Consider the following 14,562-nt stretch of genomic DNA (forward strand, 5'->3'; position numbering starts at 1 on the left):
GAACAAAATACTGTGTCAGTCTGTGTCCTCTGAGAGCAGACATCAAGACAGAACTAGTGGTGTAAGCGGTTTATTATAGGAAAAGCTGGTGAAGGATAAAGAGGAGAGAGCAGGAGTAGGCAAGTTGTTTGAAGAAAAAAAACCCAGAGTACTCTTGTATAATTTCTTACAATCTGGGTTTTATTGATTGCATCCCAGTGGTATTAACATGTTCCTCTGGCCCCTAAGTATCAGATCTAGAGGCTTGATCACATTAGCATTTAGTTTATTTGCTCCTTCCCTTTCTCCCCTTTCTTCCTTCCTTGCTACTTCATACATGGTGGTATCTGCTTTCATTAGGAGGCATGTAACATCTGGTTATCTCTTTCTCTTTTTTTCCCGTCATGTTAGCAGCTGTTGACAGTCATTGCACTGGATCTGTTAATTCATTAGGGGTTGTAAAATGCTGATATTCTATTCTGTCTTCATTTATTAGCTAGCATGCTTTTATACAGGGAAACCTCCCTTTGTTAGCTATTTGGTTGCTTCGAGGTTTGGTGCAAATAGGGAAGGGAGGATGAATGCCAAATTCTTTTTTTTTTTAATGATAAGTTGGTTCCTTAGCATTCTCCAAAGGTGACCAATAAGAGTTTTTATTTGTTTGTTTAGTATTATTATGAATGGATTTAAGCCACTGCAGTTGTTATTTTTATCTGATACTCAAATTGTTCCATCTTTGGCCAGTGGGAGTTTATGTAGGTAGGTTCCTGAGCCTTTTTGTAACCATCCTAGTAGCTTTCTGGTATGACTTGATGTTCCAGACCCATCTTGTACATTTCCTGTCCCAGATTTCTACTTCTGAATTTCCTTATCCTCATGCCAAAAATCTTAGATCTCAGTGATACCACCCTGATTACTCATTTGCTTTATTCCACACTACATACATTTCCTCAAAATAACAGTACTGATACTAGCACTAACAAAATGATTACTGAACATAATGTTTCTAGTTCCTTTTTGCATTTAGGATCTATGTCATTATAAGTGAACCGTCAAGTTACTGGGTTTTAAAGTCACTTACAATAGTTCCTCTTCTCAACCACTTGTATACATATTTGGGTATCATTTGTATCATTTTACTAATCTTATCCCTGGTGTCAGTCTTATTTGTCTTTCACCCTAATATTCTCTTTTTTATTTCTCCTCGAAGTATATTTATCTCTGTAGTCCGCTTCATATTTTTTGTAATAGTGTAAAGGTAACTAGGTATAAGATAGCAATTTAAGTTAAAAAGTGTAGATTTAAAAATAAGTGTGTATCTTCATCCATTTTCTTACTCTGTGAGCTGAGAAATCGTAGAATCAATGATACCTCAAAATGGGCACACCTAGAGCCCAGATCTTGGTTGCTAATACTGTTCTCCAATAAAATAACCAAGGCTCCCTAGAGAAATAGCTGATTCTAGGGCTGGGCAGAGAAAGACAAGATAAGCCTGGAACATCTTATAATACCAGAAAGTAAGGAAGTGCTCAAACACACACACACACACACACACACACACACACAAACAAAATGATGAAAGCATGTCAAAGGGACATGGAAGCCAACTGAAAGAGCTTCCATTGACCAAAGGTGTAATAATTCAAACAACAGAATGAATAACATGGTATTGGATTATAACCCGAAGTATAAAACAACTATCTATCTGTCCATATAATATAAATAAATGATTGACTAAAAAAATTAATGGGAGAGAAGAGACAAATCTGGGCAGAAGAATTTCAAATAATTTATGTCAATCCTCCACCCTCAGGGAAGTAGGACATAACTCCCTACTCTTTAAGTGCAGGCTGTGCACAGACTTCCTTCCAAAGAGTGTAGCATGGAAGGGGGAAGAAAAGAGTAACTTTACAGTGGAGAGACCTGCCAAAGACTACCTCTACCAGGTGATCAAGATTAACATCAGTGATAAGTCATGCTGACAGCATGCGCCCTTGATAAAATGTTAATCCACAACATTTTCCTCTACTTTCTGGTGTTACTATACTGGGTTTAACTTTTATGAAAGTTTTTATTCATGGGTGAAAGCCAGTACTCAGCTATGAGCCAATAAATAAAGTATGAAATATGGTTTTTGTCTTTGATAACTTTGAATCTAGTGGGGAAAACAAGATCTAGCAAGCATGTAATCCAGATATAAATAATAGGCAATTATGATGGCGGGGGGTTTAAATTAAGAAAAGGACAGGTGTACTGGGAGCTGGAGTAGCTGGGAGAAGATTCCAAGAAAACATACTTCTGTTCATACAATCAGGATTTCTAGAAGATGGGCATAATAAGGACTGATTAGGGGTTCAACAAATTCTCTTAAATATGATTTGATTATCAGTAAACCAAAAATCTATATTTTAATAATTATCACTTTTTTTTTCAGCCAACCTTATGACAGAAAATAAAATTATGATAGACAATGTAATATATGATAGACTATACAGTTGGTGGCTCAGTGAATCACAGTGTGGTCAGAATTTTCTAGATAGACAGCAAAATCAATGAATTGTATATGATGCCCTGCATTTATATTATATGCAGGCTTTGGTTAAATCTTGGCTGTTTCACATTTAGATATTAATATGTTCCTCGATTTTGTTCTCCTATTTTTTCCTTTTAGGATTGTCTGCTGCCAAACTCTTAAATGAACATGGAGTTAATGTTTTGGTTTTAGAAGCTCGGGACAGAGTTGGAGGAAGAACATATACAGTGAGGGTAAATAATTTTAATACTTGCGTATAAAATCTCACATGAACTAGAAGTGGGGTCATTGGAGGTCACAGAGCTAGAGGGAATCTCAAGAGTTCATGCAGTTAAACCATTTGTCCCCCATAGCCCTAAACTCCTGCATTAAATGGCTATTCTTTTCAACAAACACCCACCAAAGAGTGACAGCCTCTGACCTTCGTAGCTTACATTCTAGTGAAGGAAAAAAACATGAACAGATAACTGCAACACGGTGTCATAATTTCCATAGTAAAGACCTAAATAAGAGTACGTAGTGTCTCAGTTGGGGTTACAGTTTGGCTGGACTTGAAGTGACTATATACTGACAACACACACACACATTTAATTCACACATGCTTAGTACACATTCGTTGTTTATTTATCCAAGGATACACAACTTAAAAGAAGTGTGACTACAGTAAGCAGAAGCAAATGTAACATATTTCTGGGTAACTTTTTCCTTATTCCTTGTTCCCTAAGAGGTGTGCTGCTGCCAGAGAGCCTCTTTGCTCACATAAGGTCGACGAGACATGAGAAGGAAGCCCAGTTCTTGCTCCATCACTGCCTTTTCATACTAAGGCTTACATCACCATTCTGGAAAAATACAGGCTAACTAGTACTTTACTGCTACTTAAAGAAATGGGTGCAGGTTGTTGAATCTGTGGGAACTGATGAGAGTACACAGGGAGTTATAGGGTGGGAAGGAAATAGGGACAAAGATGGAAGTTTGGGGAACATGCAAATTTAGGGGGAGGGGCAGGCAGAGGCAGAGGAGCCAGAGAGAAGCAGTGGAGGCAGAGGAAGAAGACCAGATTAGAGCAGTGCCATGAGAATCAGCAGAGGAAAGAGGAAGGGAGTCTAAATAAAATCAAATGCCAGGGGCATCTGACAGGATGAAGGCTGAGAAGAGGCCCTTGTGTTTGGCAGTTAGAAGGTCACTAATGAGACCCTTTGCTGGAGCACACAAATAGAGTGTCAGAGGCTGGGGACTGGCAGTAAGGACAAAACCAGACTGTTGAAGTGACTGGAGGGAGAGGAAGCATCTGTCTAATTAGGAGATGCATCAGACTTAGAACAGAATGCCTTATGCGGTGACAATAACAATGGCTTAAGCAGTACAAACACTTAATTATTTTACATAAGAAGCAGCCTGGGGGAGGTAGTTTAAGTTGGTGCAAGGGTTCAGCTTTGTCATCAAGGCTTTAGGCTCTTTCTGTCTCTCTGCTCCACCATTCTTAGCCTGTTGGCTTATTGCCTAGTGGTAACCAGATGGTTGCAGCATCTCTCAGCATCAAGTTCTCATTCATGGCAGGAAAGAGCGTGAAGAGGCTGCCCCAGTCTAACCTGCAACAAAGCTTTTCCTTTACCAGAAGACCCCAGCAGACATTTGCTTTAGTCTCCTTGGCCAGAACTGGGGCACATAGCTACCCTTGGCTCCTTGGGAGCCTGAGAAAGCAAGTATTTAACATCTCCAGGCGACATAAAAGAAGCAGGCATGGGAAAGGGAACACAAATGGATACGAAATAGCCATCCAGCAACATCTGAACTAGGATATTGCACCTGCTCTTTCAGTCACACCAAACCAGGCTCCCCTTCTGTCATTCACTTCCTGCCTTTTTAGTTAATACAGGGTTGTATCATAGGCCTGTTGTCACTTTGCTCAGCTCTAAGTGTCCAGTGGGCCAGCAGCCTCAGAATCACCCTGGAGCTTGATAGAAATGCAGAATCTCAGGCCCTGTCCCAGACCTGCTGAATCTGATGCTGCATTTTTGTTTTGTTTGGGGGAGATGTAATTAGGTGTATTTATTTATTTCATTTTTTATTGGCGGTACTGAGGATTGAACCCAGGACTTCGTGCATGCTAAGCACATACTCTTCCACTGAGCTGTCCTCTCCCCGCCACCCCCCAACCCCCACCATACTGCATTTTGACACGATCCCTTGGGGACACTACATAAGCGCTGCTCTTTGGTGTATGTTTGCTTGCTTGCTTTAAATTAATCTAAATCCAGATTAATGCATTTGGAGGATTCCTAAGCATTGCCTCAGATGTTGTCCGCTGGGAGGCTGTTGGTTTGGGAATAAGGAGACTGGGATTCGGGCCCCTTTTCTGGCTTGCCACACTTTCTTACCCTGGGTAAGTACTTTTAGTGCTTTACATCTCAGTTTTCTCATCTGGGTGGTGAGATATAATCTAAATGTACTTGAAGCTCCCTCCCTTCAAGTTCTAACTGAAAGCAGTGTGTTATAGTGCAAAAGAAGGATTGCATATTCTTCTTGTTTGACCTTATTAGATATAATTCTCCTGTCAGTTTCTGAAAAATATTCCTTCATTTTGGAGATAGTTATTAAGTTGTCCCTTAGCCCTCCTTTTCTTATCTCTCAAACCTTTTGATTATTAAATAGGAGCATCAGTCATGTTACAGATTTTTCAGTTAAGAACATTTCTTTGTATAAGGGAAATGAGAATTCCAACATGCTTACCCCCATCTATGTTCTTACCCCAGGCTGCTTGTTCATGCTGCATCGTTTATATATATCAGCACCATACAGGAAGTATTGTGTATTAAGCATAATATTAAAATTTCCTCTAGGTATGTGAGAAAGGAACTCTGAAATGCTTAGAAACTAGGACTTGACATCTGTAAGATTTCAAATGAATAGGAGAAAAAGGGGGGGGGACTCTACAAAGCAGGGCCAGAAATTGTATTTAATCAGAAACTGAATTGAATATTGTTACAGTCCTTTCACTGGCATAATCAATTAGGATAATTTGGGGAGGAGATGCCATAAAAATCACTCTGGATCTTTAAGTACGAAAATGACAAATTTGATATTGTTGCCTGGCAGCTGTTAAGACAGACCTTCTACTGGTTCAGAACTTCCCAATTTTTCCTAGTATGATTCCTCCATAATTCTTCCGGACCAAAGTAATGAAGTTGAAATGCCTGCAAGGCTACCAAAGGGATGGTGTATATTTTTTTCCTAATATAGTTGCGTGTTTGTGGCCTCTTCCAAGGCTGAGTCATGAGATCAAAATCAAGATCCTAAAGACTGAGGGGCAACATAGCAAAATGTGATGTTACAGTTCCTAGTATCTTCATGGTGAACCTTGGGCACTTCCTTTCGAATGTTTCGACTTTGTAAAGAAACATTCTGTAAAATGCCTCGGGCTTTTTACTACTTCACTCAGGATTATTTACTTTTATGTCAGTGTTCTAAAGGCATCACGTTTGGAAACTCCCAAGAGTTCTCTTGTCATCTTAGTTGAATTTGTTGGAGTACTGACTCCAGCCTTGTTCTTCATATCTTAAAAAGGATGTTGGAGACTAGAGAAGTTTTGGAGGACAGCACCAGTAATTTGTCAAAGGGAACGTTAAGATTATATGAGGGACAGAGTAAAAAAGTCAAAGGAACATTTCATTTCTGGTATTGTGGCAGAATGGAAACCCTGATAGACTCTCCCTCTTGAAATAAGTAAAATGCTGAATAAAACATACTGTGCTGCCCTGTCGTGGAAGTTGAAATGTGCAGATCTCCTGGGTGTTGAACAGACATCTCAAACTGAACACATCCAAACCAAATTTCTTTTTCTTTCTTTCTTTTCTTTTTATTGAAGCATAGCCAGTCTACAATGTTGTGTCAATTTCTGGTGTACAGAATAATGCTTCAGTCATACATGTACATACACATATTCTTTTCATATTTTTCATTATAGGTTACTGTAAGATATTGAATATAGTTCCCTGTGCTGTACAGCAGGACCTTGTTGTTTATCTATTTTATAAATAGTAGTTAGTATCTGCAAATCTCGAACTCCCAATTTATTCCTTCCTACCTCCTTTCCCCCTGGTAACCATACATTTGTTCTCTGTCTGTGAGTCTGTTTCTGTTTTGTAGATAAGTTCATTTGTGTTCTTTTTCTAATACTGTCTTTTGAATAGCAGAAGTCAAAATTTTTTTTATTGAGGTATAGTCAGTTTACAATGTTGTGTCAGTTTCTGGTGTACAACATAATGTTTCAGTCATACATGCACATACATATATTCCTTTTCATATTCTTTTCATTATAGGTTATTACAAGATGTTGAATATAGTTCCCTGTGCTCTACAGTAGAAACTTGTTCACTCAAACTGAATTTCTTATCTTCTTCATCAGGAATGCCATTCCACCAGCCTTCCCCATAAGAGAGGACGGCAACTCCCAAAAAATCTCAGAGTCATGTCCAACACTGTGAGGCACCACATGCATTTTGTCAGGAAATTCTTTTGGCTCTGCCTTCAAAATATATCCAGAATTGAACCCTTCCCTCCACTTCCACGGCTACCACCTGGTGGGAGCCACCATCATCCCTAGGGCAGATTATTGCAATAGCCTCTTAACTAATTTTTCTGCTATCACCCTTGCCCCCTATAATCTAGTCTAGTGCAGCAGCCAGAATGAGCCTTTCAAATTCAATCAGATCTTGGCACTTCTCTGCTCAAAACCTTCCAAAGGCTCCCCTTCTCACTCAGGGTAAAAGCCAGTTTCCTTACAATGCTTTGTGAGACTTTCCATGATCTGCACCCCACCCCCCAACCTCGTGACTTCTCTAACCTCATCTCCAATTCTCTTTTCCTTGCTTACTCAGTTCTAGCCACTCTGGCCCGTGTTTCTTGAACACACCAGGCACACTTCTGCCTTAGAATCTTTGCACTGGTTCTTCTTTCTGCCAGGAATGCTCTTGTCTCAGATACGCATATGGATAACTCCCTCACCTCCTTCAAGTCTTGACGTAAATACCACCTTTTCAAGGAGGCCTGCATGTCCCTTGTCTTTTAAGTTGAAATCTTTCCTTCTCTCCTCTGCAGTCTGCCTTGTCCCACTCTAGTTTTTTTCTTTTTCATTGTTATCAACTTCTAAGATATTTATTATGTTTGTGATTCATTTTCTGTCGCTTCCTGTTGCATGAAAGCTCCTTGAGAGCAGGGCTCTCTGTTTTGTCCACTGATATAGCAGAAGCTCCTTGAACAGTACCTGGTACCTTGTAGCAGCTCAAAATATAGATGTTGAATGAACAAATGAGTCCCCAAAGCAAAGTAACAACAGGAAGCCTAGGAATTAAATGAACTCAAAATTTGACTTTCGCCTTGAATGCCTGCTGAACCCCAAAGACTTTGCCATGCCAATGTAATGGCTGTATGGCATGCAAGGAATAGGAGATAAAATCCAGAACCTGTTGAAGGTAGGGAATTTTAATAAGAAGTACTTCAAATTGGAATCCCTAGTGCTATACCCTGTACATTACAGTGAAAGAGAAATAAACCTTACCATTCAGAAAGAGAGAAAAATAAAGTTTGTCTTCATCCATGGCTTCTGTCTAAATTTACACTACCTATATGTATGAAAAACCTTAGGCAGAATATTTAGTTTACAGTGCCAAGGTGGCTGGCAGAAACAGACTCAAATATTTTCCACCCAGGCCTCAAATAACTTACACAGAGAAAGTTCTAAGGGAAATAAACAACTCACAGTCAAAAATGATAGCATACAAAGAAACAAGGCACCAAAAGAGGATAAGCAGAAAAAAAATGACCCAGGAAGATTTTCTAACAGTTGAATTATACATGGAATAAAAAATAACTGTTTCGCATGTTCTAAAGAAAAGTAGTGCTTGAAACTCGGAGCAGGGAAACGAAACTAAAGAAATAATCATATAGTTTGAAAACTAATTTCTAGAAATGAAAATGTACTAGTTAAAATGAAAAAACTCAGGGGTGGGTTAAACAGTATCTTTGACACAGATGAAGTGAGTGAGTGAACTAGATGTGAAGAAAGTATGTAGAACGCTGTTCAGAGATAAAGATTGGAAAATAACGTTGTAGGGGGCAAGGGCAGGGGCAGCTAAGACATAGAAGGTAGTGTTATGATGGTATAAAGAAAATAATGGCTGAGGATTTTCTGGCATTGTTGGAAGACACCAGGAAGTCTAACAGGTCCACAGCATGATAAATGAAAAGAAATTCTCACCCAGACACAGAGAAGCTGCAGTTTACCAAAGAAAAGAGATCTCAAAAGCAAATTTTTTTTAGAAATAAAAAAAGCAAATCATAAATACTCAGAAAAAAATCAACAATTAGACTTATGAGTGACTCTTCAACAGTAAAAAATAGATGCCAGAAGCTAGGGAAATAAATAATATCACTGTTCTGCGAGAGAGAAAGTAACTAGAATTTGTTACTTGCTAGAACTATCTTTTTATCAGACTGACAAAAATAAAGAGTTTAGGACTCAGATTGGAGGAAATTACAAAGGATGTGTTTTAAGAAGAAGGAAAGTGATAACAAATAAAAGTCTGAGATTCAAGAGAGGACAGTGAGCAAAGATATTGGTAAATATTTAAATAAAATTCAACCTCAACAGAATAAAACAAAATAATGTCAAATTCGTAGGGAGACAAATGAACCTAAAACAAAGTACTTTTATGGTTTACAGATTAGAAGGATGATCACAGTTGATGCATGAAGGTTTTTGTATTTTTCAGTAGAAAGATAAGATATTGATAAACTTTAGACTGTACTAAGTATGCATGTTAAGACAGCTAAGAAAATGTCTAAAAATATAGGTATGACTGTATGACTTCCAAACAAGTGGAAGAAAAAACTTAATTAAAAAGAAAAAGAAGAAAACCTTAATCCAAAAGAAGGAAAGAAATCAGAGAGGAAACTGTTAAAGTGGGGCAAATGGAAAGCCACAATAAAATAAGTAAAGTTAAGACATTTTAAATGAAATAATAAATATAAGTGGGCTAAACTTGTCAACTAAAAGAGGGGAAAGTGTCAGAATAAAGAAAATTCTAACTGAAAGATAGAATACAAATAATAACCTAAGCTGTCTTAATTATATTAATATCAGACAAAATAAACTTTAAATAAAAAAATGTTTCATTGAAGTAAGTATTAATACACAATGATAAAGGACCCAGAAACTGGGTCAACTCTGGTTTAGAATTGTACAATTCTAAAATTGTTTAGAACAATTCTAAACTTGTATGTACTAAATAATGTAGCCTCAAAATACAAAGCAAAAATTGATGGGAATCAAAGATAAGTGCCCAGTAGAATAGGGAGTTTTTAACATACTTTACTAAGTTAATAATAAATGAAGCAAACAAAAAGGCTGAGCACAAATGATCTTTTTCTGATAGACATGTATAAAACATGCATATTACTTAACATAAGACTACATGTTCTTTTCAAGCAGAAATGGAAAATCTTTGAAAAATCAACCATGTACTAGGTCATAAGTGACCCTCAAGGATTCATATCATATAATCCATATTCTTTGACCACAATGCAGTTATCAGAAAGATAACTTTTAAAAAGTCCAGTTGTAGAAATTAAAACACAACAAAACTTTTAGAAACATGGGATTTAGACAGAAATTGTAATGGAAATTTGAAAATACTTAAAACTGCTCAATAATGGAAGTACTAAAATAAAGTCATGGATGTAGCTAAAATCATATTAGAGGAAGATTTATAGCCTAAATTTTTCTATTAGAAAAGAACAAAAAGGCTTAATATGGATAAGCTAAGCATGCAAGGAACTAGAAAATTGAGTTTAATAAATCCAAAGAGAAGAAAAAAAGATCGTAAATCAATGATACAGAGAATAAATGCTCAATAAAGGAGATCAATGAAACAATGATTCTTTGAAGAGACTTTTAAAAATAAACAAGTTTCTGATAAGATTTTTCAAGAAAAAAAGACATCTCAAACAATAAAAAATAAACAATATAAGGGATGAAAATGGAGATATAACTACTGATGCAATAAAGAATAAGTAAATGAAAAGATGTCGTGAACTTTAAAACAATAGTTTTGAAACATGAAATGTGTGTATTACAAAAAAATAATTTACCAATTAACACTGATTTAAGAAGAAGTAGAAAATATGAGTAGCACTTTAGCCTTTAAAGAAATTGAATCTGTACTTTAAAATCTTCCCACAATGATAGTACTAAGCCTAGATGGCTCTACAGGTGTTTTCTACGTAATGCTCAAAGAATAGATCATGTTGTTAATACATGAACCCTTCTAGAGAATAGAGGAAACTGATCACTAAGTCATGAGATTAGCAATACTTTAGTATTAAAAAAACAGACAAGGGCTGTAGAAGAAAGGAGAATCACAGTCCAATCTCAGTCTCACTTATGAACACAGATACAAAAATCCTAAACAAAATGTTAGCAAGGCATATCCTGCAGTAGAAAAATAATATCAGGTTAGATTACCCCACAAAGTCAAGGCTGTATAATTCTAGACAATCAACCTTCACACACACGCACACACACACAAACACACGCACTCCCCTCCAAAGCATCTGAGAGCTCATAAGTGAAGTAGTGAAGAATCAAGACTGAGGCAACATCCAGAAAAGACTGACCTGCTTTTCCTCCGGGGGTGGGGAGGTGGGAGTTTGCTGACCACTGAAGCAAGTGAGAGGCTGAGTAGTACTTTCAAAAGTCTTAACAAAGCTTGGGCAACTAAAGGTCAAGTCCAGAGCTCACCAAAGTGTGTGGATATGGAGGGAGGTGGTGGTAAACTCCTTGTGCTTTGAGTGTTTTGTACCATGTCCTAGCACTAGGGGTGAACAGCGAAAGGTCGAGGCCACGTTTGCATGTCAACCCAGCCTCAAATTATCTCAGGCACAGAAAATGCAATAAAGTTATCTAGTATTGTTAGCGTCCCCAGGTGCTGGGCAGAAGCAGACATAAATCCTCTCTGAGAAAGATATAATCCTCCCAGGATTCAGATTATTTCTATACTTTCTCAAATTCAATGAGTGGCACACAATAGAAAATAATCAGTCAAACAAGGAGAAAAGGCAACATAAGTTAGAACTGGTATAAACAGCAAAATAGAAACAGACCCATAAGAAATTATTACATACACAGAGAAGAGTCACCAGTATTCAATTTATTGATTAAATCATGGGAAATGTGTTGCTGAAAAAGCCGGGGGAAATGTAAACTGTATTTAAGAAGGGGAAAGTCAATTTCAGTTTATGAAAGGTTTGCATATGTATAATTTTTTTTAGGTATATGAATCTTTTTAGACCTTTTTGTACTCTTTTCCTTTGATGTATTCTTCCCTGCAAGTGTTTTTAAAATAGCATCAGTATGAAAATGAATATATGTACATTCATGTATGACAAGCATTGTGCTGTACACCAGAAATTGACACAACATTGTAAACTGACTATACTTCAATAAAAAAATAATGAAATAGCATCGGGAGCCCACCAGTGTGGGCTGATTGAAGATGTCATCTGCTGGAAATCAGAGTTAGGCTTAATAAATCTCGGGTGGCTCCTCCAGTAACAACTCCAAAGAAAAGCATAGATAATAACCTAAATGCTTTGAAAAGGATCTAGACAAGTGATACAGGGTTGTGCCCAGTTCTTGAGTGGAGGAGAAAGGATTGCTATTTTCAGTTGTACTGTATGTAAGAGAGAAGGCACATTTAAATTGTGAAAAAAAAAATAAAGTTATTTTTAATAAGACATAGAAACATTTTTTTCAAGTTCTAACTTAAGTCTTCCGGCTACCTTTTCTCTTTCTACAGAATGAAAACGTTGATTACGTAGATGTTGGCGGGGCTTATGTGGGACCAACCCAGAACAGAATCTTACGGTTATCTAAGGAACTGGGTTTAGAAACTTACAAGATTAATGTAAATGAGCGTCTTGTTCAATATGTCAAGGTAAGCCTGAGGTTTTACTCAAGTGACTAGTGGGAGAGCATTTTATTTGGGAAAACATTTGCTTTTGTTTTTAGTTGGGTTTTTTTTTTTTTCAAAGCAATCAGAAAAGCAGACTCTGCTTTCAGGTGGTATTCTACCTTTCTTGTCTTTTTTTTTTTTTTCCTTCTTCTTTTAAAAAAAATTCCCTGTGGACTCCTGGAATCAGTGCAAATGGTCATGTTTCTGCTTGGTCCTCCTTTATGTCACCTGCTGCGGTCCGTGAAGGCTATACCCTCACCCCTAGTCTAAGTGGAGTCTAAGTGGAGTAGAACTCTTAGCTTCCCACCCCTACTCCCTCTGAGGGCAGGAGGCACCTGTGATGCACACTCACAGACACACACACACACAGCCCAGGCAGGAGGCACCTGTGATGCACACTCACAGACACACACACACGCACACAGCCCAGGCAGGAGGCATCTGTGATGCACACTCACAGACACACACACACACACACACACACAGCCCAGGCAGTCCCTGAGGCACCTATAAGGCCATTCCAAGGCCCCGAGGACCACAGTAGTTTGAGGTCACTTCTTAAGACTCGGAATGGGTTTTTCATCCCCATTCTTAACTGACATTTCTTTGCACACTTTGGTAATTTCCTCTGTAACCTAGCCATGACTCTTGGGAAGTCTAGCTCGGTGATGCAGTTTCCTACTGTTTAAACAAGAGATTGTTTAAACTCTGAGTGCTGATACCCACTCAAAAAAACAGCAGCTGTTGCCAGTGTTATTCTTTCTTACTGAAGCCAAACATGGAGCAGCTGGAATCTGGAAATGGGCCTTGAGAAATCAGGTTTCTGATCTGACCCTGCAGCCCACTTCCTGGAACTAGCGTCGATAGAGCAGGGCTCCTTTACTCATTCTAATGCCAGGATTCCCATCCCAGTAACCACATCACTTCTCAACAGACATCTCACCCTGCACTCTACCCCAGCAATCATATGGCTCTGGCATCGTCAGGGCCTTTCAGAGATGGGAATTAAGGATATTTGAGGCATATGCACACCAGTGCCCAATCAGGGAGATCAGGATTCTTGGGAAAGTCTGATAGACAGTTTGGGATGGTTTGGGATGCTTGGGACAGTCTGGCAGTGAGATACATGAAAAAACAAACCAGTAAGAAGCCTTTAGAAAAACTGGGTTCAGAGATCAAGGGAGGAATGAAGAAAGTATACAAAAGTATACAGTGTTTATGAATGCTGGCTTCAATAGGCCATGATCAAAAGGGAAAAACTCCTTTGCCTCCCCACTTTCTCTTCTCTGCACGGCGTGGTGTTTACCTGGACTAGTAAGTAATAACAACGGTAAGAATAATAGCAACTATCATTTGTTGAGTACTTTTACAGATATTAGCATATTTAATGTAGGGAGAGATACCAAATCCTTTGCACTCAACTGCTAATTAAATAGTCGTGTAAATTCACTCCCTAGTCCCTCTGGGAAACAAATGAGTCTGATGATTATCCTGGATTCTGAGCTGACTTATGCTTATAATCTCCTCCTTCCTAACATTCAGGTTCTGAGATATTTTTATTTTCCCTGCAGGCTCACAATATACAACTAAGTACTTTTTATGCATGAACTCATTAAATCCTTATACCTACCTTGCTAGGCAGGCACGATTATTCCCATTTTATAGATGAGGAAACTGAGGTTGAGAGGTAAAGTGATTTAACAAAGCTGTAACGGTCTGCCTAACCCCACATGCATGCTCTTCGTGAACTTTCGGACTTACTTTCAAATAAACAATATATTTAAGATGCTAGACACTGTTCTTTTCATTTAAGACAATCTCATCTAAAGAAAAGATGGAGACTAGAAATACCATTAAATCATCCTCTCACATACTTTAACCTGCCAAAGAACACATATTTTCACCCAAGGTAGATAGCAATGTTAAGGTAAAAAAGTAGTGAGTCAGTTAGAGGTTAATTTACTTTATCTGAGTGAATGCCTTTCTGCTAGTGTTTCTAATAAATCATGTCATTTCTGCAAAGAGAAATACTCAGTGTAG

The 14,562-nt window shown here is 38.0% G+C and overlaps 1 protein-coding gene across 1 annotated transcript in view; it reads left to right on the plus strand.

The window, feature by feature from the left end:
- Positions 1-14,562, plus strand: part of LOC105079347 (amine oxidase [flavin-containing] A) — a 71,378-nt gene that overhangs the window by 14,369 nt on the left and 42,447 nt on the right. Inside the window, exons 2-3 of the mRNA XM_010968051.3 lie at positions 2,651-2,745; positions 12,367-12,504. Coding sequence (XP_010966353.1) covers positions 2,651-2,745; positions 12,367-12,504 — 233 coding nt within the window. The remainder of the gene's footprint in view (positions 1-2,650; positions 2,746-12,366; positions 12,505-14,562) is intronic.

The sequence above is a fragment of the Camelus bactrianus genome, chromosome X (assembly GCF_048773025.1).
Source record: "Camelus bactrianus isolate YW-2024 breed Bactrian camel chromosome X, ASM4877302v1, whole genome shotgun sequence".
NCBI classification, from domain to species: Eukaryota; Metazoa; Chordata; class Mammalia; order Artiodactyla; family Camelidae; genus Camelus; species Camelus bactrianus.